This window comes from Sminthopsis crassicaudata, chromosome 3 (assembly GCF_048593235.1).
Source record: "Sminthopsis crassicaudata isolate SCR6 chromosome 3, ASM4859323v1, whole genome shotgun sequence".
NCBI lineage: Eukaryota > Metazoa > Chordata > Mammalia > Dasyuromorphia > Dasyuridae > Sminthopsis > Sminthopsis crassicaudata.
Window position 1 is genome coordinate 539260352 of NC_133619.1, and position 23604 is coordinate 539283955.

General features: G+C 33.3%; 1 protein-coding gene across 5 annotated transcripts in view; it reads right to left on the minus strand.

Annotated features, from left to right (window-relative positions):
* The window catches only part of CNTN5 (contactin 5), a 1627773-nt gene that overhangs the window by 441337 nt on the left and 1162832 nt on the right, over positions 1 to 23604 (minus strand). For all 5 annotated transcript variants that reach the window (XM_074304449.1, XM_074304446.1, XM_074304445.1 and 2 more), the window contains one exon: positions 1367 to 1462. In XM_074304449.1, the coding sequence (XP_074160550.1) occupies positions 1367 to 1462 (96 nt within the window). The remainder of the gene's footprint in view (positions 1 to 1366; positions 1463 to 23604) is intronic.

The window sequence follows — 23604 nt, forward strand, 5'->3', positions numbered from 1 at the left end:
AAAAGGAGTGATTATAGAAAAAAATAAAATAAAATAAAGGAATCCTGAACCTGTCATCTCTTTATTTTCTACCTGGCTACAATCTTTTGGACTGAACTCCTTCATGTTCATGCCCATCCACTATCTTTTCTGTTTTTCCTTTTGTGTGTTGTCTTCCTCTATTAAATTTGTGAGCTGCTTAAGGGCAGATACCATCTTTCTTTTTGTATTTGTATCCCCATATTTTAGCACAGCACCTAGAACACAGTAGGCAGTTAACTGAATGTTAATTGACTAACTACAATATTGCTTTCATTTTTAAGTCTAAATTAACAAAATTGACAACTGAAAGGTGAATCTAGAGAAAGTTTAATATCAAAGGGAGGAAGATTTTAAAAATATGCCTTTATATAACTTAGTATTCCTGATTTTTAAAAAATTACCATAAATAGAGTTATGTTCCTCTACTTAACCTGATTAACATAACTTAAAAGCAATTTTGTCTTCTTACCAATTATTAATGGAAAAGTGACCAGGATACATGGGAAATTAATGTTTTTTTTTCCTTTTTTTTGCCTCCAGGATATATTAATAACTTCTTAATTAGAAACAGATCAATCATAAGCTCATAGGCTTTAGAGCATATAGATCTTTCATTCCCTCTCTTTTGTAAATTCCTGTGAAACAAGAAGTGCTATTATAATTCATCTGATCTTGAGAGAAATTCATCACAAATAATAGAACTCAAGGCTAAAAGAGAATTGACCAGCTGTAGATCTCCAAAAGTATGTATGCTTAATGTGAAAACAGTATGTAAGTCTATCAAATCCCTGAGAAACCACTTGTCCCTCACCAATTAATTTTATAAACAAAAGTTCTGGTACTCAGAAGGTGATGTAGGACACTCACTATGTGTTCTTTGTTTTTTATTCGAAAACTTGAAATTTGTTTCTTAATGGTCTTGACTATAGTGCAATAAAGAACAACAACAAATGAGTGCCTGTCTAGCTTATCTCCTGAAAGAGAATGCATTTTGGTATTCAGTAGGCAGGCAAACCAAAAAAGTTTTCAAAAGTTTCTATGCTCTCTTGACTTATCTCCTTCCTTGAGTTTTAAGCAATACATTACTCAATGGGGCAGAGACACAACCATGACAATCAACAGTTAAAATGGTAATAAAACAATCTTATTATAAGAACTCAGTCTCCCACTCAATGGCATTTAGAATGATTGAACTTTAATTATTCCTCTGGTACTCAGAGACATATCAAGTGCAAAATAGACATTGTGTTTGGGATGTTTCACAGTCAATACACCACACCATTCAAACAAATGAGCAGATAGTCAAAGAGAACAGAAACAATCCATAATGGGAATCCTACTGTACCTGGTGAATGAGGCGGAGGAGAACACATCAGAACAACCCCCTGGCCTTCCCTCACAGAGACTGCACTTCTTGTCCGGCCACTAAAATTTCCCAGATCTGTTAATACAACACAGCATTTAGATGTATGACAGGAAGGAGCTGAAACTTTTATTACTATTATAACTTATACTTCTCCCCCCAACTCATTATTATGCTGACAATGCCGCTTTTGATTTGTTAATCAGTGATAGGAGGCTCCTAAAAATAAATCTATATACCATCTTATTTTAACTACAAAGATTTTTAGGTTACATTCAGTTATTTATTACTCCTTGCAGTGAACACATATGTTGTCAGTGGGGAGATATTAAGGAATACAACATTTATAACAGACATTTAATAGCTCTTTTATTTCTTTATATCATTTCCTGTTTATTGATTTTTTTTCTCCCACCAATAAAAGCCATCCATGCATAGTGAGAAGAGAAATAAAGGTGGTGAGGGTTGTCTACTGTCTAACCTGCTGCCTGTGGAGACTCATTATATATGTCGCTGTAGGAATACAGGATATAGCAAGTACACAGTTGGAATTTACCAAATTATAGAGACCTGGGTGATCTCACTTAATATGAAGAGGATATGAAGTGTTCTTTTCTTCTAAATGTAAGTCAGGAGGTCATGTTGCTTCTATTTTATAGAAGTTTAAGAATGGACTGAATTATTTAATGGTACCTATTCATTTTTGATGCAGGTCTATAGTTCTGGCAGTGTTCCTGCAAGAGAAAAGCCCACTAATATTTATAACGGATTACAATATGGGAGGTCAATTCCCTCTCCCTTAGATAGATAGCATTTACCCATTTAGAATGGATATTTGCTTTAAAAAATATTGAGAGGAGAAAGATAAAATAAAGTGTCATAAAAATCATTTATATTTTCATATCTCCTTTGTGGAGTCTCCCTCCCTAAAGCTTTCCCCTTTCTTTTTGCTCAGCCTACTTCAATGGTAGGTATTTTATGAAATACGAGGAAGGGAAAAAGGAGGGAGAGTGTATTTTGGGAATGCATTGACCATTAGTATATCTTTTATACTTGGTATGACCAAATCTCAAAAGAAGCTGTGATGTGTTTCGACAGGGGTCCTTAACATCAAATGCTTAAGGCCAGAGAGCTTGCCTCTCTACTCTGGAATCATTGCTTGAATGAATTCCAAAGCTTTTTACTGAAAATCTCTTATCTAAATCTTTTGGAATTTCTACACTGGTCTGCTTTAACAACATAATAGAACAACTAGATACTCCCTTCTACCCCTAAGCAAATTCAAACTGAAAGCTTTTTAACTGGAAAGCTGACCGGTCACCACTGAAAAGGTTTTCTGATGTGATTTGAAGATCTAACTGCTCCCTACAAGCTAGTCCTTAGAATTGCTCCTTCTGGGTAAAGTATTATGTTTTCACAAGTTGCTTTTACTGTATAAATAGGTGGGACAATCTATTAATTCATTGGTGCCATTAACCCATTGCAACCTATTAACATCCTAGCAAAATTATTTTTTTTCAAATTAGTTTTATTTCTAACCACACCCTGTACCTTTCCTAATCTTAATGGCCAGGTTGTATAGTTCCTGTGCCACCTAAACTGACTAGAAACTTTTGTAATACTATAAGTAAATGTGGGAATCTAGGTCTTGTTTCTAAATTTGTTAACTTGATTTCAAATTAAATCAATAGTAAGAGATTAAACTATTGAACTGAATTTTGAAATAGCCACTGTTTCAATTCAGTTGATGTTAATTATTTGTACCAGATCAACTTGGCTTTATGGCACATCAAATGAATTAAGAAATATAAAAGTGATTTTGAAATAAATTGCCTTTAAATTTTCTTTAATGAAGGCTCTGGATTACTATTGTGAAATTTACTTATTGTTACTGCTTGTGTTTAATGGAGCATACACAAGTAGTTATTTTTAAATATATATATGTATATATGTATGAATGTATGTATGTATTTGGTTACATTTAAGAGGTGCTGGTTTGATGAAAGCTCATTACTTATGTAAAGGGGAAAAAAAGACAAGAAATTAAATTTCCATTATTTAAAAACTACATATTTACTGAGACCAATTTTGTTTTACTTTTATTGAAGGAAGAAGGCAAGAAGAAAAAAAAATGATTCTAATAACAACAGAAAATCTTTGTAAAATATTTTAAGGCTTAGAAAACTTTTTACAGAAATGATCACATTTAGTGATTAAAACAATCTAGTAACATAGATACCACTGATATTATTACCCCCATTTTCCAGATGAAGAAACTTAAGTTTATGAAATGATTGGCTAATCTCACTGCTAGAGTCATTGTGGAGATATACAATTTTTTACTACATCTTGCTTATTCCCTAACATGCTGTTTCAATTTGTTAAAAAAAAAAAAAAAAAAAGACATCTTATTCCTGTATATCCACAGAGAGATATGTGCCTGCTCTGTTACTTCTGCTTTTAGAGATGAAATGATAGGATGATGAATTAAATTAATACAGTCAGTCACCCCTGGTAATTAATAGATCCTTAAGTGTTTATTGGCTGACTACTCCAAATTCTTAATGTGCACCCCTATAAATTGAAAAACAAATGGAACCTTTCTAAGACTTAATATTTATCCATGAGAATGGGAATTGAGATGAGGATCTTTTGAATTTGAATGGACTACAAACAGTTGCCTGAAGTATTGAAAGATTACTGGACTTATCTAGGGTCACACAGCTAATATATTTTAAGAGAGACTTTAACACCAGACCTTCCTAATTTCAAGTTTGACTCCTTGTCCAATATGCTATGCTTCCTTTCAAACTTACCTAACATCCATTTTTTTTTCCTTTAAAAAGACTCATTTCCAAGCAACAGAAAGCTTCTAAGAGGGAAAAACAAAACTATGCTGATTTGATTCACTGAATATTTCTGAGATTTAAACTCCACAAGGCCCACACTTATACATGAATACCTTTTCATTCTTCCCCTATCATTCTCCTTAGATAATGGGGTGTAGGAATGGTTCAAGGATGACTAGTACCTTTGGGTGAAGGTTGCTGAGCCCTTCACAGGGCTGCTTTCCACCTTTGGAGTCATGATCCACCTAACTCACTTGTGGGCTCCAAGAAGCTGTAGTTGTGCAGAAGCCATACCTGAAATCATTTTGTCAAATGGGCTAAACCAGATTGAGAACAACCAAAAGATCTCAAATCTTAAGGTAAGCTAGGGGAGCTGTCTATCCCAGGAATGTAGACTTCCCCTGGTAGAATGGGTTGATGAGAACATTTATTTTTTCCCAATGGCCATGAAGTCAGTGAAGAAGGTGTTGTGAAATGCTTAGAGCCTGGTTACACATTGAGAACATCAACATCATCCACTGCATCTTGAGTTATCACCAGCTGTCTTGACTCTGTCCACCAGTGAAATCACAAATCTAGTCCCTAGTTTAAGGCAGGAATGTGATATCTCTCTGAAAGTGCTCTGGTTTAAAAGTTCATTATATTTATGAAGAGGATATATGAATATAATTTTAACATGAATTTCTTAAGTGCCCTTTAGTATATAATACATTCTGCTTCCAAATGAATATATGATGTATCTATTTCATATTTAGTAGGATATTCTAAAATCACCTTAGTTTACTGTTTTATGACTTTGACAAATTCCTAAGGACTGGGAGCCATTTATGATACATTTCCTGAGAACTCAAGTTCAAGGTTTGGCCTAGAAATTATATAGAAATGCAAAAAAAGGCGAGAAGCCAGGCTTTAGATCTGGTCTGGAGCAACAGTGACCAAAGGAAAACCATCAGAACTAACTGCTACCAACTACGCTAATACAACTGTATTCTAACAACTTCTTTCAGTTGCCTCTCAAACATATCTTTTGCTTAAAGATAAATGGATGAGAATAACCCATTTGTTCATAGAGAAATAGAATGAGAGTCCTAAAATTAAGTTCTCATTTTTGGAGAGGACACTTTTCCTCTCCCTAAAGACAAATGTTGGGAAACTAGTTTGCATACTAAGACTAAATCAGAATAATTCATGGGAAAAAAAAATATTGTTTTTCAGGAGTAGGTTGAGTATAAGCACAGCTGAATGTGCATTATTGGAAGCAAGAAGAGAAGCTAACATTTTTCACAGTTGAGGGACTTGTTTTCTATTAGATTTTCTCTATCAAACAAATAATTTATCTGGAAAAGAATGAGTGTGAAAAACTTAGACATACACATATACAATTGTTTGTGCATCTGGATAGATCATAAGTAGGTGGCAGAGTGAATCCAGGAAGCTGCTGGAGCTCTCCCAGTTTCCCTTGAAACCACATGAAATCAAGTCTCTGACCAGTCTGGAATGACAAATGGAATGAAATAATTTTCCAGCTCAAGAAAGATTAGAAGGATTTCAAGAAAGGGTGAAATAGGTGCTCAGTGCAGCTCACCAAGTGTCTGGGAAAGCTGGAATCAGGGTCTTAATCACAACAGACCAGCAACTAAGAACCTCTATCCTGTTTTAATAGCAGAACAGACTAGTGGGGCAGCCTCAAGTCCCAGCAAAAAAGGAAAATTGCTAGCCTGGAGAAACTAGGCAACAATAAGTGGAACTAGGTAGGACTACCTCTGCTGAGAGCAAGACACCAAACATAAGGGGACCCTATGCTCAAAGCCAAAGTTCAAAGATGCTCAAGAAGCTTGGGGCAGAGCTTCTTGTGCCTCAGGAAGAGACCTTAACTTTAAAATTCATGAAATAGGAAAAAGAAAGAAAGAAAATGAACAAAGAACCTTAACCATAGAAATCGATTATGTGACAGGGAAGACCAAAACACCAACTCAGAAAAGGACAAAATGCCCACATGCAAAACCTCAAAAAGGGTTATAAATTGGTCTCAAGTCCAAGGAGCTTTTTCAGAATAGCTCATAAAGAATTTTTAAAATTAAGTAAGAGAGGCAGAAGAAAAATTGGGAAAAGAAATGAGAAGTATGCAAAAGAGAATTTGGAAAAGGAAATGAATTCCTTAAAAAATACAACTAGCCAAATGCAAAAGACATTCACTGCAGAAAATAGAACCTTTAAAAGTAGGATTAATCAGATGGAAAAGAAGATACAAAAGAACTAACTGAAGAAAATGATATACTGAAAACTAGAACTAGGCAATGGAAGCTAATGACTATGAAACATCAAGAATCAGTCAAACAAACTAAAATGAATGAGGAGGAAAAAAAAAAGGAAGTAAATATAAAATACCTCATTGGAAAAATAGCTGACTCAGTAAACAGATCTATGAAAGGCAATTTTAAAATTATTGAACTACCTGAAAGCCACAGCCAAAAAAAGGGCCTGGACAGCATTCTATAAGAGATTATTGTGGATTGGTCATAAATTTTAAATTCCAGCACAGTGTCTGGCACATAGTAGGCACTTAATAAATGCTTATTGACTGATTAACAAATAAAAGTGACTTGTTTTCTGGTCCTAAAGTTCTTCAGACTTAGTGAGTCTTGACTTCAATGACAAGCATAGAATAGGTATTCATGCTATAAAATAATTTTTATTGTATAAATACACAAGATTCAACAAAAAGGAGTCTGATTTGTAGTGTGACAACAGTCTCATCACTTTAGTAGTCTTTTAATAGAACATAACTAGGAGCAATGGATAGAAGTGATGGTAGGGGCAATTTTGAGGTGAATGTGTGAAAAAACCTTCCAAGCATTTAGAATTATGTCACAGTGCTAGAGGCTGTCTTTGGAGTTAGGGGTATTTCTTGCACTGAAAGTTTTCAAGCAGAGGGTGAGTAACTTTTTCAGATAGTAGTAGAGGAGGGTCATCTAAGATTTCTTTAGCCTTCCCAATGAAGTTCTTTGGTTGAACTTCTTATAAGAGCCTATGCATGCACATAAGAAAATCAGAAATGTCTTGATTGCCCTGAATTTACCTACATTTTCTAGGTTGCTGAAAGAGTATTAACTGACAAACAATATTTAATAATAGGTTCAAGGCACTGAAGGTACAAAATGAATGAGACAATTAATAAGTTAATGAAGAAACAAGATACATGTGAAGATAACCAATGCATTAGAGTATTCTTAGCATTTTTATAAATAATACAGATCTAAGAGAAATTGATGATAGATTATATGGTTATATTTTAGTTGACATTATATATCAATGTTCTGCACGAAATCAAAAATACTTTAATGGAAGCCAATTTTAATCTTGCACTTATGTTAAAAAAATTCTATTAGGGTAGTACCATGTTAGACAGATCATAAAATTAATGTAGGATTCAATATCAATATATATGAATAGAATTATATGACAGTCAACAAAGCTAATGATTTGGTTGTATTAATGGAAATACAACACCCAGAATAAAGAAAATACTAGTCATACTGTACTCTATGCTGGCAAGAATATATCTAGAATATTCTATTCTACTAGGTCTTTACATTTTAAGAGAAATAATGATAATTGGTATGCATCTGGGGGAGAAAAACAGGATGAAGAAGTTCTAGAAAACATATAATAACGTGGTCCCACTAGAAGAACATGGGATATTTAGCTTAAAGAAAAGATGATTTAGATAAAGCCATCTTAAAATATCTGACAGGTTGTCCCATAGAAGAGTGATTAGACTTATTCTATTATATCTCAAGAGGCCCAACTTGCACAAACAAAAAGATATTGGGGTTTTAAATGAGGGTGAATTTTCTAACAAGCATCATTAACAATTCAATTAATTGTCTTGTAGTCAGTGATGCTCCTATAGATGGAAAAGTTGATACTTGGGATAGATACAACTTTGCCAGAGATACTATAGAGAAAACTTTACTATTTAGGAAGAAGGTTGACTTAAGTTTGCCTTCATGGAATTCAAGATTGTGTGTGTGTGTGTGTGTGTGTGTGTGTGTGTGTGTGTGTGTGTATACTGGGGACTAAGATATATTACTAAAAACCAAAACCAGAAAAAAAATTTCAACTTCCTTTCTAAACTTTTTGGAGTCACTTTTGCTATGAAGAAGGAAAAAAAAATTAATGTTTGTTATTTTTATTTTGTTGGTGAAATGGTGAATGACAGGTGGTAAAAGAAAGGAAGAGTAAATAAGGACAAAAACAATCCCCAAACTAAGCTATTAGCTTTTGGAAGACAAGAGAGTTCTATCTATTAATATGTGAATTACTTGTGTTTAAGAAAATCTGATAACATAAGCTGATTATGTTTATCATGCTCTTAGCAAATAAAGGAATATGATTTTATACCAAGTACTGAAATATAACACCAAAATTTTTTATTACTTTTGGAGTTCAGATCTCCTGTCCTTGTAGTAGAAATTAAAATGAAAGTTACCTTATAACAATCTTGGGGGTGGGGGAAACAACTTTAAAGTTTACTTAGTCCAACCCATTCATTTTATATATAGCATAAAGAAATTGTCCAAGTCACGTTTCTTATTACTGGCACAGATAGGATGAGAAACTATTGTACTTCTAAAAAAAGGATTATTTTTCTAGACCATTCTACCTCTTTCACTATTATATTTAGAAAAGCCCAATAAAGGTATCATTAAACTAGGTTTTAGGATCTATGAGGGGAGTCCTGGCAAAAATTAAGTTTTAATATAAATAAAATTGACAATAAAAGACTTGAATAATGTATGTTGTAGGCTGGAATAAGAAAGATAATCTGGTCATCCACCACCATCACCATCTTCAAACTAAAGAGTTTACCTCAGTCTTTTAACTGGGCTTGGATGCCCAGTAGCAAATAGGATGTATTACAGCATTATAGATTTAGAACTGAGAGGACCTTAGAGGCTCAATCCAGCTCCTTTATTTTATGGGTAATGAATCTGAGATTGAAGGAATAAATACTTTGTCCAGCATTACCTAAATAGAAATATCTGGATAGGATTTGAACTCAGACCGTTCTACTTATAGTAGCTAGTTGCCTAAGTTAAAAAAAAAAAAATGAATGATTTTTGAACAATGCCAGAGATTGCAAGAATTTTCAGATTGGAAATTGTGGTGTTTGTCAAAGGATGATGAAAATAAAATTATATATTAGCCATTTGGATTGGGCCAAGAAGACTTTATTGCTTCCCTTCCTACTGTTTTTAGTATATTTCATATAATATGAAAGTATTGTCAAGGCAGCAAAAAATTTTTCTAAAAATTTCATATAATTTTCAAATTTCTCATATTTGTAATTTATATTTTAATAAGAAGGAAATATTCTGCACTGGGAGCTAGGAAACATGATGAGAAGTTTTCTACTTAGAAAAAGTCACAAATTCTCTATGACTTAAAGTCTTCAATCTTAGAAATTAGATTGTAATAATTTTAGAGGAGTCATGCTCTTGAGATTTGGAAATTTCTAGAGTGAATCTAGATCACAGTCATTTTTGTAGTAATGAAATTCTCTCATGGTAAACGCTTACCCTTTTTACTGATATGGGCACAACACAATTCTATGAATTCCATGCTTTAGGTGTTCTGTTGAACTGAAACTTGACAAGTTGGAGAGGTTTCATTTAAGTGCAAATTGATATCATTTGGAATTAGTTGATTTTACCAGACCTATAAAACTCTCACAGGGTGACATGTTCTATGAGTGATATTCCTATTATTATTATCTTAATGATTTTTATTGACTATAAAAAATGAAGGTGTTTTTGATGATAAGTGACTCATTCAAAAAATCTAAACTAGCTACACAATATAATGCACATTCATATATTACTTTTTGAAATTCCAAATAAATCATAGCCAATTCCTATGCAGGCAGACCTAGGGATTACTTGCAAGAATGCATCCGCATATGCTGTTTTCTACATGGGATGTGGAAAAATATTCAGAAGTTTTTGGCAGTTTCTAAGAACCTAAGAATTTGTGCATTGTCAGTATCCACAAATTAATCAGGAATAATAAGTTGTCAATTAGAATACACTTCAATAAAAATTCAGGCCTTCTATATTCCTAAGGCATATTAGAATTCTTACATGAATGAATCTAGAGCAGGGCCAAAATGATTACATTCATTGTAATGTCCAAAATGTTAATCAATTGTCCAATGGTTTGGATCATTGTATAAATAAGATATTATTAAACTCGTAGTTGGACTAAAAATGAGAAGGATAGATACTTAGATGATAGAGTCAGGATACAAAAAGTTTTCAACCTGGGATTTAGTGGACTGCAAACAGTGTGAATCAGCAAAATGACAAAGCAGACAGGCTGATACCATTTTAGGTTGATTAATAGAAGGCAATCTGGTAAAGCAGATAAAGAATGAGTTTTGAAGCCAGGAAAATCTAGATTGAATAATTGCCTCCTCTAAACCTCATATTGGGAAAAATCAGTAGATCTCTTGATGTTTAAGGCGATCAGTTGCAAAGCATGTACTGATTTGCCCTGGTAGGTCCAGTCCCTAGTTGTCTCAGTCAAACTGAGACCTAGTAAAGATTAAAAAGGCCAAGATTTCTCAATGTATCCAGGGCCATCTTCCGGCTTCTGAACTCTTATCTGGTCATTGGACCCAGATGGCTCTGGAGGAGAAAGCGAGGGAAGTGACCTTGCCCAGCCTCTTCACTTGAATCTAATTCACTTGCATGTCATGGCATCCCCTCCCTGAGGTCATGGTCCTCTTCCTGAAGTAAGTACAAACAACAACAAGGTCCAATCCCTATTCCTAAGGAATTTTAGTAACTGCTCTAACCAGACTATATTTGGAGTCTTGTATCCAAGTCTGGGTGCCATATTTTCAGAGAGACAATGTCAAACTGGGATGCATATGAAAAATTATATAGAAGATTGAGAGGACTGGAAATCATGTCATAATAGCCATTATGAATTAATATGTGTGTGAGTATGTGTGTAAATATGTGTACATATTATTCAAAGTATTCAAAGCCCTTCCAGTTAGTGGAACCTGACAGAACTTGTACTTCCATCTTGCCTGCCCACCTGGCTGTCTCATTATCATTTCAAACTCAACCTATCTAAAACACTAATCTACTGTTTAACCTCCAAAGAAGACATTTGATCCTTCCACTTTCTTTTTGAGACCTGTCAATGGCACCACAATATACCTAGAGCAGAGGTTATTAAATTTTTTTGTATAACAGACTCCAATGGAAATCTTCTCAGCATAGTGTTTATTCATAAAATCAAACATATAGGATTATGACAGAAACCAATTATATTTAAATATACTTGTTAAAATTTTAAAAAGTTAAGAACCCCACATTCTGACTACAAAATGAAGGATAAATTGGAAATGCAAGAGGAGACTAGACCAGAGTCTTAAAAATCTAAAATCTTGATGCTAATAATACCTTTATTTGTCCTTTTTCCTCATTTCTTATATAAAAGTAGGCAACTATTCTTATTATTTGTATCTTATAATTTATCTTAAATCTGCTTCTATCTTTCTTCTCTCTGCACTTTCAATTCATCCTTCATTCGGAAACCAGTCTTTTCCTAGTCATATTACTCTTTTGCTCAAAAAAACATTTTCTCCCTACAGCCTACCAAATAAATAGTTCAAACTCTCTTTCCCCCCTAAGGCTTTCCAGGCTCTCTGCTATCTACAACTTTATTTCATTCATTGTAGTCTTATTCATTTATTCAGCCCTCAAGTCAAACAGAATGAATTTGTTCCCCAAACACAAATGGTGCATACCTGCCAGTGTGTCTGTCCTCATGCTCTTCACCTGCTGAATTTCTGCCTGTAAAACCTATTTCACTGTAGTATAATAGGAAGAGTGCTACATTTGCAGTTAGAGGGCCTCAAGTGGAATTCCAGAGCTAAATCAGTGTGAATTCAAGCAAGAACTTAACTACTGTGGGTCTCAGTTCCCTCAGTTGTGATCTGAAGGAGTTGTAATAAGGTGCCTCTAAGTTTCCTTCCAACTCTACATCTATTATCCTATTTGAAAAAATATATATATATACATATATATTCATTTCACTAAACATTTTCTAGTTACATGTAAAACTATAACAATCATTTTTTTTAGTTGAGTTCCAAATGATTTCCTTTCCCTCCCTTTGAAACTTTGCCCCAATTGAGAAAGGAACCAACTTGATATTGATTACATATATGTAGTCATACAAAGCATATTTCTGTGTTAACTAAGTTGCAAAGGAAAATACAAACACAATAAAAAATAATAAGATTTTTAAAATATACTTCAATCTGCACTGAGAATTCAATCAGTTTTCTTTCTGGATGGAGATAGCAATTACTATCATGAGTGCTTTGGCATTGTTTTAGATAATTGTATTGATCAAAACAGCTAAATTTTTCACATTCAATCACCATTACAATATTGCTACTACTGTATGCAATGTTCCCTGGTTTCCCTTGTTTTACGTTGAATTAATAAATCTTACATAGTTTCTCTGAAACTATCTTGCTTGTCATTTCTTTTTTTTTTTTTCTTTTTTGCTGAGGCAACTGAGGTTAAGTGACTTGCCTAGAGTCACACAGCCAAGAGGTATGGAGGTATGAGTGTCTGAGTCAGTTTTGAACCCAGGTCCTCCTGATTTCAGGGCTGGTGCTCTATCTACTGCACCATCTAGCTGCCCCTTGTCATTTATCATAGCACAATGATGTTCTGTCACAAGGATTTCCCACAACTTCTTCAGTCATTCCCTAATTGATAGGCATCTCCTTGATTTTCAATTATTTGCCACTCCAAAAAGGACTGCTATAAATATTTTTGCATGTATTGGTCCTTTTCATTTTTCTTTGATATTTTTGAGAAACATATTCCAGTGGTTATCCTGAATCAAAATGATAAGGTACAAAAAAGTCATGAAGGTGACTAGAGTTCTAAAAAGAATTCAGAGATTCAGGATATCTCCAATTCAAGGGGCAAAAGCTATATTATGACACCATAAAGTGGGCAAGGGCCCCTCAATTTATAAGGGGGGAAAGGAGGACCACTTATAGGAAAAGACTCAAAGTAAGTTATGCTAAATATTTATACAAAATACCCTCTGGTGTTGACATCTACTGCTTGGCCTTTTGATGGTATACAGTAACTGTTGGTATCAGTTCAAGCAAGCTCTTTTTGTTCAAGATCCTGTCGCTGCAAGAAATTTAACAAGGGCCTATTTAGGGAGAAGATAATCTTATCAGTATCCCTTCTTATGGCCTACCTGGACGCTGGGACATGGCCTTTTGCTAGATCTATTCTTCCCATCAAAATGTTATGTACAGATTTATAGGCCTCTTTTCATAGTCCCAAATTATTCTATGGAATAGTTCAATCAATTCACACTTCAGTGAACCTTTTTCTCTATATTCCTTCTATCGTTTGTCATCTCTCATAGGTATGAAGTGGTACTTCAGAATTTTTTAGATTTGCATTTCTCTAACCTTATTTTAACTCTGTGTATACATCTGTGCTGTGTGTTTCTAGTAAGCAATATAGTGTTGGATTCTGTATGTAATCTGGATTCTAATGCATTTGCTTTCTTTTGTTTTTGAAAAGGTCCAAAATAACGTCACAATGCAAGAGTTGAGTCACAGTGTGTCCAACTGTGACTGATCAGATCAGTAGGAGCTCAGAGGGTTCTGCTCCAGGTCGGACACAAATAGTCCATATGATCATTTGGGTGGCTTCTCTAATTTTGCCTTTCCTTTAGACTAATTCAATTCTGCTTTGCTCATGGGGCACAGCACCTTCTGTGATAAGGGCATGCAAAGATGGAAGGTCCTCCTATACTAGGGCCTCCCATGTCATACAATCGATTCTAAAGTTCTTAAGAGAAACTTTGAAAGTTTCCTTGTATTGCTTTTTCTGATCATCTTGTGAGCACTCTGTGTGAATTCTCCATAAAATAATTTTTTTGGCAAGCATATATATGCCATTCTAACAATATGGCCAGCCTGACAAAGTTGTGCTCTCTGTGGTGGAGTTGGAATGCTTGGCAGTTTAGTGTGAAAAAGGACCTCAACGTGCGATACCTTATCCTTCCAGGTGATCTTCAGAATCTTTCTTCAAATGCCATAGCACAGAGAAGGAACACTGGGAAATGAATGTGGACTACTTGCATTTTTATTTTTATTCCCAGGTTATTTTTACCTTCTGAATCCAATTCTTCTTGTGCATCAAGAGAACTGTATGGTTCTACACACATATATTGTATCTAGGATATACTATAACATATTTAACATGTATAAGACTGCCTGCCATCTAGGGGAGGGAGTGGAGGGAGGGAAGGGAAAAGTCAGAACAGAAGTGAGTGCAAGGGATAATGTTGTAAAAAATTACCCATGCATATGTTCTGTCAATAAAAAGTTATAATAATAATAATAATAAATAATAATAATAATAATAAAAGCATGGGGGCAAGCACACACTTGTGTCACTCCACTGGTGACTGGGAAAGCTGGAGAGCGTGGCCCATTGTCCAGAACCCAGGCAAACTTGCCATCATGAAATTGTTGTATCACTCTAATGAATTTCTCTGGTCAATTGAATTTTGAATTTTTTTCTTTACTTTTATAAATATGGAACAATGGAGGCATCCTTGAAATCCTGGAAGAGTTAACTCCTTTGTAAATGGTCTAAGATCACTGTGTTTCTGAGAAAAGCTTGGTCATTCATTGTTGGTTGTTATCCAGTGTTGCTGATGTTGTATACAATGTTTTCTTGGTTCTGCTCATTTTACTTTAGATCAGTTTGTACAAATATTTCAAGGTTTTTCTGAAATCTGCCTGTTTTTCATTTCTAATTGCACAATATTCTATTATATTCATATACCACAACTTGTAATGTCATTACCCAATTGATGGTTATCCCTTACATTTCCAATAGTTTGCTGCCAAAAAAAAGGTCTGTCATAAATATTGTTGCACATTAGGTCTTTTTTCATTTTTTATGATATTTTTGGGATAAAGACATAGTAGTGGTATTACAAAATCAAAGGATATGCACAGTTTGGTTGCTGTTGTACATAGTTCCAAATTGTTCTCCAGAATGGTTGGATCCATTCACAATTGCAACAATGGTGCTTTAGTGTCCCAATTTTCCTACAAATTCTCCAAACATTTACCATTTTCTTTTTTTCGGAGGATCATCTAATAGGTTTTAGGTGGTACCTCAGAATTGTTTCTCAAATCAAAAGTGATTTGGAGTGCTTCTTCATATGCCCATAAATCACTTCAATTTTTTCATCTGAAAATTATTTGTTCATATCATTTGACTTATCATTTGATGAACAACTTGTTCTTATAAATTCTTATAAATTTGACTCATTTCTCTGTATTTGACAATGAGGCCTTTAACTGTAAAAATTGTTTCCCAATTATTTGCTTTCCTTCTAAACTTGGGTGCATTGATTTTTTTTTTTTTGCATGAAAATCTTTTATTTTAATATAATGAAAATAATCTATTTTACATTTTGTAAATACTCTTTATCTCTTGTTTGGTCATGAATTCATCTCCTCCCCATAGTTTTGACAGGTAGACTATTCCTTGCTTTTTAAAAATGTGCTTTCGCTACCACCCCTCATTCACCCATTGTGACTTTATCTTGGTCTACAGTGTGAAAAAATGGTCTATACCTAGTTTCTTTCCCATTGTTTTTCATTTTACCCAGCAGTTTTTGTCAAATAGTGAGTTCTTATCCCAAAGGTTGGGGTCTTTGGTTACTATGTAACCAATGACATAGTAAATTACATAGTAACAAGTTACGATGGTCAATGACTACTGTATCTTGTGTAATTAATCTATTCCCCTGATCCATTACTTTTTTTTCTTAGCCAGTACCACATAGTTTTGATGATTATTATTTTATAATATAGTTTGAGGTCTGGTATCACTAGGCTATCTTTCCTTGCACTTCCACCCATTAATTCCCTAGATATTCTTGACCTTTTGTTCTTCCAGATGAATTTTGTTCTTATTTTTTTCTAGCTCTCTCAAATAAAGTTTGAATGGTATGGTGCTGAATAACTGAATTAGTTTAGATAGAAATGTCATTTTTATTTCATGAGCAATTGCTATTTTTCCCATTATTTAGATCAAAGTCATTTGCATGAAAAATGTTTTGTAATTGTGTTCATCTAGCGCCTAGATTTGTCTTCACAAGAAGACTCCCAAGTATTTTAAATGGAATTTACCTAGTTCTTGCTATTGGACTTTATTGGACATATAAAGAAATGATGATGATTTATGAGGGTTTATCTTATATCTTGCAACTTTGCTCAAGTTTTTAAGGCTTTTAGTTGGTTTTTAGTTGCTTTTCTAGGATTCTCTTAGTATACCACATTACCTATTTGTGTTCTTGAGTCTTCTATTTAAATATCAAATTTTATATTCAGCTTCGGTTTTTTCATCAGGATTGCTTAGAAGTCCTCCATGTTATTAAATATCCATTCCCCTACTCCCAAAAAAATTATACTCAGTTTTGCTGGGTATATCATTTTTAATTGTAATCCTAATTCCTTTGCTTTCTGGAATATTATATTCATTAGCCTTCCACTCCTTTAATGTGGAAGATGTTAAACCTTGTGCAATCCTGACTGACTCTGTGATGTTTGTACGACTGCTTGCAATACTTTCTGTTTTTTCATAGTTTATTCTTTTTACAATCTATTTCTTGATTTTGAATTCTTTGTTAAAGTTGAGCTCTTTTCACCTGGAAATGGATAAGTATTGGCCCAAGCTTCAGGAATTTTGTGCTGCTATTTTCAGAGGTAGTTCTGGGGGTTTTCAGTGTTTACAAGGTAATTTAATCAGGTACAAGTATGGTCTTTGCTTTCCTGATCTGTTCTCTAGTCTTCCCATAAAGAGGCCCTGCTCCCCTGAAGCTGCAAGTTCTAATACTCTTCTTAATTCTGGGATTGGCTTCAGGTCCTTTGCTCTCCTGCAGCCACAAGCAGTAGTACTCCTTTCTGACTTGAACTAGGATCCCTTTTTCTTTGTGACCAACCACAGCTATTCTTCTCTGCATTGGAATTGTGACCAAGTACTGTGAATGGGCAATAGAGTTGCTATAATACCCAGTCTTGCAAAATAGTATCAGCAGGATCCCCTATATTCTATTTCTGATCAATTGTCTGACCATCTTGCCATCTTTGGGCCGAGAGTTCATGAAACTGTTGGTAATGCTATTGTATCTACCTCCAAGCCCACCACTGGTGCTACTGCCCCATAGAATCCAGACTAACACTAACACTGTTTTTACAGACCTTTTATGCTGACTTCCTAAGTTTTCTTAGGCTAGGGAAATGTCTTACCCTGACCTTTTTTTTGGCTCTGCTGATCCAAAATTTGATTTGAGATGTTATTTTAAAGTTGTTTGGAGAGGAATGTTGGCAAAGTTCAGCTGAGTTACTTCCACCAAGCTTGGCTCCTCCAGAAAAGGTCATAGCCATAATTTATAAGGTCTTCTATATTAAATTTCCAATTCTATACCTTCCATTCAATTCTCATACTTTCACAATATTTTAGACACTACCACTATACTGAAATAGCTCTCAACAATTACAATGATCTTTTTATTGCTCAATCCAATGACTTTTCTCAGTCACACTTGATCATTTTGCAAATTTTGACATTACTGATCACCCTTTTGTACTAGATATTCTTTCCTCCTACAGCTTTCTTGACACTGCTTTCTTTATTTTCTACATATCTTACTACTTAGTCTCCTTTGTTGGATCATTAGTCTTGTATCCCTTAGGTTTGGTTGACCCCAAAGACAATCTCATTAGGGGTTTTCAATCTTGTATCCACTGATCCATAAAGGGTCCATGGAAAGATTTCAAGGGTTTTTGAACTGAATTAAAAATTTATCTATATCTATATCTATATCTATATCTATATCTATATCTATCTATCTATCTATCTATCTATATCTCTCTATATATAATTTTTTTCATATTTTAATTTATGTATCTAAATCCATTATTTTAAGAAAAGGTCCACAGGGTTCATCATATTGACCATACACACACACACACACACACACACACTGTTAGAACTTTGGTTCTATTTTCATTTTAATAGTGATTTCATTCACTTCTATGAGTTTAATTTATATATCTACACATTTACTACAATTTCAACATTTCTCCCTCTAAGTAGGTAACACAAAGGATAGAGATCTGGGGCTAAACTCAGAAAAGATCTGAGATCAGAAAGATTGGAGACACTTACTATTTCTGCAATCCTAAGCAAGTTACTTAACAACTCTCTGTCTCAATATTCTCTACTGTAAAATGGAAATAGTAAGGGAATCTAACTGAGAGTGCTTAGCAAAGTACTGGTATATGTTACACACTTAATAAGTGTTTCATATCCTTCTTTCCTTCCTTTTCCTCCTTCTTTTCTACTTTTCTTCCTTCCTACATCCCTTTCCTCCTTACTTCTTTACTTACTTCATTCTTCCTTATTTTTATTTTTATTAAATTCTATTTTTTCATCACCATATACCTGCTGGATATTTTCAATCGGCTGTCAACATGTGAATCTTGGCTGATAAACCTTCCCTTTCTCTAAATTTTATATTTCTGTTGAAGATATAACCATTCTTCTAATAGTTTGGATTCAGGAACCCAGAATCATATACTAATTCTATATATCTAAGAAGTTGACAATTCTGTTTCTACAATCACTCACATTAATCCCCTTCTTCACATATAATACAAATAAATTAGGCCTTTAAAAAAAAATCACTTCTTGTTTATAGTACTATAATAGTCTTTTAAATGGCCTTTCCTTATACTTTCTATACATTTATCTTAAAATAGTCATATATTTCTGTTCCTTTGCAATATATTATTAAGAATCAGTATGCTTAGTGTTACCTCCTTTAAAAAAATATAATTTTAATGAGTTTAAACTATAGAATATTTAAGTTATATAGATATATAAAATTTATAGATTAAACTGTGGAATATTTGTAGGTCCTTTATCAAAATGCATCCACTATCTATTACTTAGATATAAGAAATTGAATTAAGATGTATTATAGATGTGTTAAATTTAGCCTAGAGGAGATAGTGTCAGATTATAATAAAACTTCCTATCATCAGATCTCTTGGTAAATATAAATGTTCAGAGATAGCTAATCCCTTTCTATAACTTGCCATTTTCACCTCATTTATTATCAATCATGAATAATTCAGCATAAGTATTACTTTTTAAAAAGTGAAAACAACAGTGCAACAGTTCACATTGCTATCATCCCTTGGGATAATTTTAACTTCATTACGAATTTCATGCTAAATATTAATTATATTTGTGAAATAATTCTAGACAATGATAAAGTTGAATTGGATGTTAGATTTTTTTTGGTCTATTATAAAAATGATGGTTAATTAGGTATTAATGAATTAGATATAAAAAAATACAACACATTATTTGTAAAATTAAAATAAACCTTGAAGATTGAAGATCTCCTTAACAGGAATCATTTATGTAACTTACAAACTTTCTATATTCCTTTCTGTACCTGAAGAATGATAAAATAAAAGAAAGAATAGAAGAGTATATAATAAATGTTACACAGTTGAAAGCCACTTGACACATAATCCTTATTAATTTTTTTTTACTTACAAAATTTATTTTCAGGACACATAGGATCATCCATGAACTATTCTAATCATCCATAGGCCACTTCTCTTTTAGTGGTAGTCGGGTAATTTTAAATTTACTCAAAAACCCAAATAATTGTTCCTTAATCAAAGTGCAGAGAGAAGAAAATACAATGAGTAGAGAAAGTTGATACTACAATCCCATGGAAGAAAATCAAAGTGTCTATCATTCCCTCCAGAAATTTTCATATTTAAGTTGCATTTCAATATACAAAATTTCAAAGTTTGTAAATGTAAACTGTCTGACTACTGACGGTTTCATTACTTGGTAGATTGTAATACTGAATGTTTCAAAAAATATAGCAAATAGAGAACTTAGATAATATTGACATTCATTATGATAATTGTATAGCAGAATTTACCTTCACATTAAATCATTTTAATAATTAAGGCAGTCATTTTGTGTTTAAACACTAGGAATATACAAAAGAAGGTGTTTGTTTTAAGTAACTAGTTTTATTTCATTCTTATTACTGAGAATTTTCAATTCAATCTATAGAGACATATTAATATATATGTGTGTGTGTGTGTGTGTGTGTGTGTGTGTGTGTGTGTGTAAAAGGCAATATTTGAAAGTTTTGATAGATTTGGAATTATACTCAAAAAGTTATCAAATTATGTATACCTTTTGATCCAGAAGTGTTACTACTGGGCTTGTATCTCAAAGAGATATTAAAGAGGGGAAAGTGTGCAAAAATGTTTGTGGCAGCCCTTTTCGTAGTGGCTAGAAACTGGAAATTGAATGGATGCCCATCACTTGGAGAATGGATGAGTAAATTATGATATATAAATGTTATGGAATATTATTGTTTTGTAAGAAATTACCAGGAGGATGAATACAAAGAGGCTTGGAGAGACTTACATGAACTGATGCTGAGTGAAATGAACAGAATCAGGAGATCATTATACACTTCAACAACAATACTATATGAGGATCAATTCTGATGGGAGTGGCTATCTTCGGCAATAAGAGGATCCAAATCAATTCCAACTGATCAGTGATGAACAGAACCAGCTACACTCAGTGTAAGAATATTGGGAAATGAGTGTGGATCACAACATAGCATTTGTACTTTTTCTGTTGTTGTTCGCTTGCATTTTTGTTTTTCATGTCAGGTAATTTTTACATTCTTTCTTAATCTGATTTTTTTTTTGTGCAACAAGATAACTGTACAAATATGTATACATATATTGTATTTAACATTTACTTTAACATGTTTAACATGTATGGGTCTGCCTGCCATCTAGGGGAGGGGATGGGGGGGAAGGAGGGGAAAAGTTGGAACAGAAGAGTTTGCAAGGGTTAATGTTGAAAAATTACCCATGCATATTTTTTTGTCAATAAAAAGCTATATATATATATATTTTTAAAGTTTTGATAGGATAGAAATCCACATATCCTGGATCCACAAGAAGTTGGTATATATTCAATGCACTAGTCTGTAAATTCCTGAAGAGACAGATAATTACATTTTGGAAAGTGAAGAAAATGATAAGGAAGTTTATAGAACCAGAAAATAATCTCTTATGTTTATCATTGTTTTTAAAAAGTATAATTGGTATTACTCTATGTAAGATGGCTGTTTTTATAAAGAACAGTTTACAACTTGAAAAAAGGAATGATTTACTATCACAAGGATCTACAATTTTATCTCAATGGACATTCTCTTCAGTGACTTACATCATCACCCCTTCCTTGATAACTTGGTAGAGAGACTTCAAGATATGGCCAAAATACATCACTCTCTGATTATACTGCTAATGAGGCTCTCAAGAAACATATAATCTTTTACTTCTTCCAAACCAAATGCTTCTCCAGTTTGATAGAACTTTGCAGTTTGTCCCATATTGTCAATGCCTCCAAGAACCTATGCTCATATCCTTAATGGGATGAGCTTTTAAAGCAGGGTGTTAATAGAGGAACATGACAAAACAGGAAAGAAAGAGGTTTTTTTGAAGGAAGAGTCAAAGAAAAGCAATTAAGAAGTAGGCGAAATCTCTTGCTGATAATTTTTTTTCCTTCATTTTTAAAGGGCTATTTTATTGGGATATATATAGTTGAAGGAAATCCTAAATCACAAGTTCTACTTATAATTCTGTTGCAAACTAGCTGTGTGAAGTTGGAAAAACTGTTGAATCATTTTCGGTCTGTCTTTATTCATTTATAAAATGAGAAAGTTGGGTTAACCTAGATTACTTAAAAGTATATCTTCATTTAACTTAAATAGAAAAAAGAAAAAAAATTCCATGTGCACAGCAGAATATAAGAGAAGATTCAAAATTCAAAGCAATAACTTGCCATTTCAAGAAACACTATATGATAAATACTATCCATTTTGTTCAGTGTTGTACATGTTTTCTTTACTACCTTGTAGGTTCTTTTGTTACCTGCTATTTACTTTTTACTTTCATCTTTTATCCCAAAAAGGCAACAATTAGGTGTGAATATATTCACACACACACACACACACACACACATATACACATATAACCACATACACATATATACATGTATAGATATTTGAATATATGCTTACCTATGCATATATATCTATAATCATACACATATATATGCATATACATTCTTTAACATCTATAAAGACCATCTAATGCTTGTTTGTCCTTTATTTCTCTGAAGGTAGATATCTTCCTTCATAAGAAAAAGTCTAAGTCTTTCTATATTTTTGTGCAAAAAATTTCCCATTTCCTCTGTCACAATAATATTCCAATATTATACTGTGTAGTTATTTTAAACACACATTATTTTAAATAAGCTAAAACAATATTTATTACTATGGCTGGCCATATAGTGTAATTTCCCTATTTTTCTCTTTTGATTAAATCTATTTTAGCTTTAACTTTGCCTGAAATCAAGACTACTACCCCTGCTTCTTTATCTAATAAATTCTATTCCTGATCTTTATGAATATGTTTGCATATATTTTTTTATTTCCTATTCCTTGTGCTTTACTTATATCTTCTGTCTTGCCCTCCTATTACTTATCTACCCCCTCCAAGGATCCCTTCCTTATTCTCTTCGCCAGCCTTATCCCATTCTTATTAATCTACACACTTTATCCATTTCCTGTTAATCTACATATTTTTTTTATTTTATGACCCATCCTATATCCTATTCCCTTACTCTCTTATTTCCTTGTGAACTTAGAAGGCATTTATTCCCTTCTAACTTTATTCTCTCTTCAACCCTGATCTAATGTGAGTAGTACTATCTCTAAAAATCTTTCCTTTTTCCTCTCCTTCCTTCCTATCTCTTTACCCTCTTTTCCCTTTCTTTCTGAATTTATACCATGCTAAATACACATACACATGTGTATATATGTATATATGTATGTATTGTTCCCTCTTTAATACATTCCCAATAAGAGGACAATTCCAGAACTACAAGCCCTTCTCCCCTCTCTAATTGCTTTGTGTTTCCTACTTGATTTTGCTTTTTAGAATCATATCATACTCAGCTCTACCATAATCTTTCTTTTGAACTACCCAGTTATTAATGACAATTTTAGAAATATGGTTTATAAAACATATGAAACATAATTTGTTCTTTTTGAGTTCCTTGTAATTAGTCTTTGATGTTTACCTTATATTAC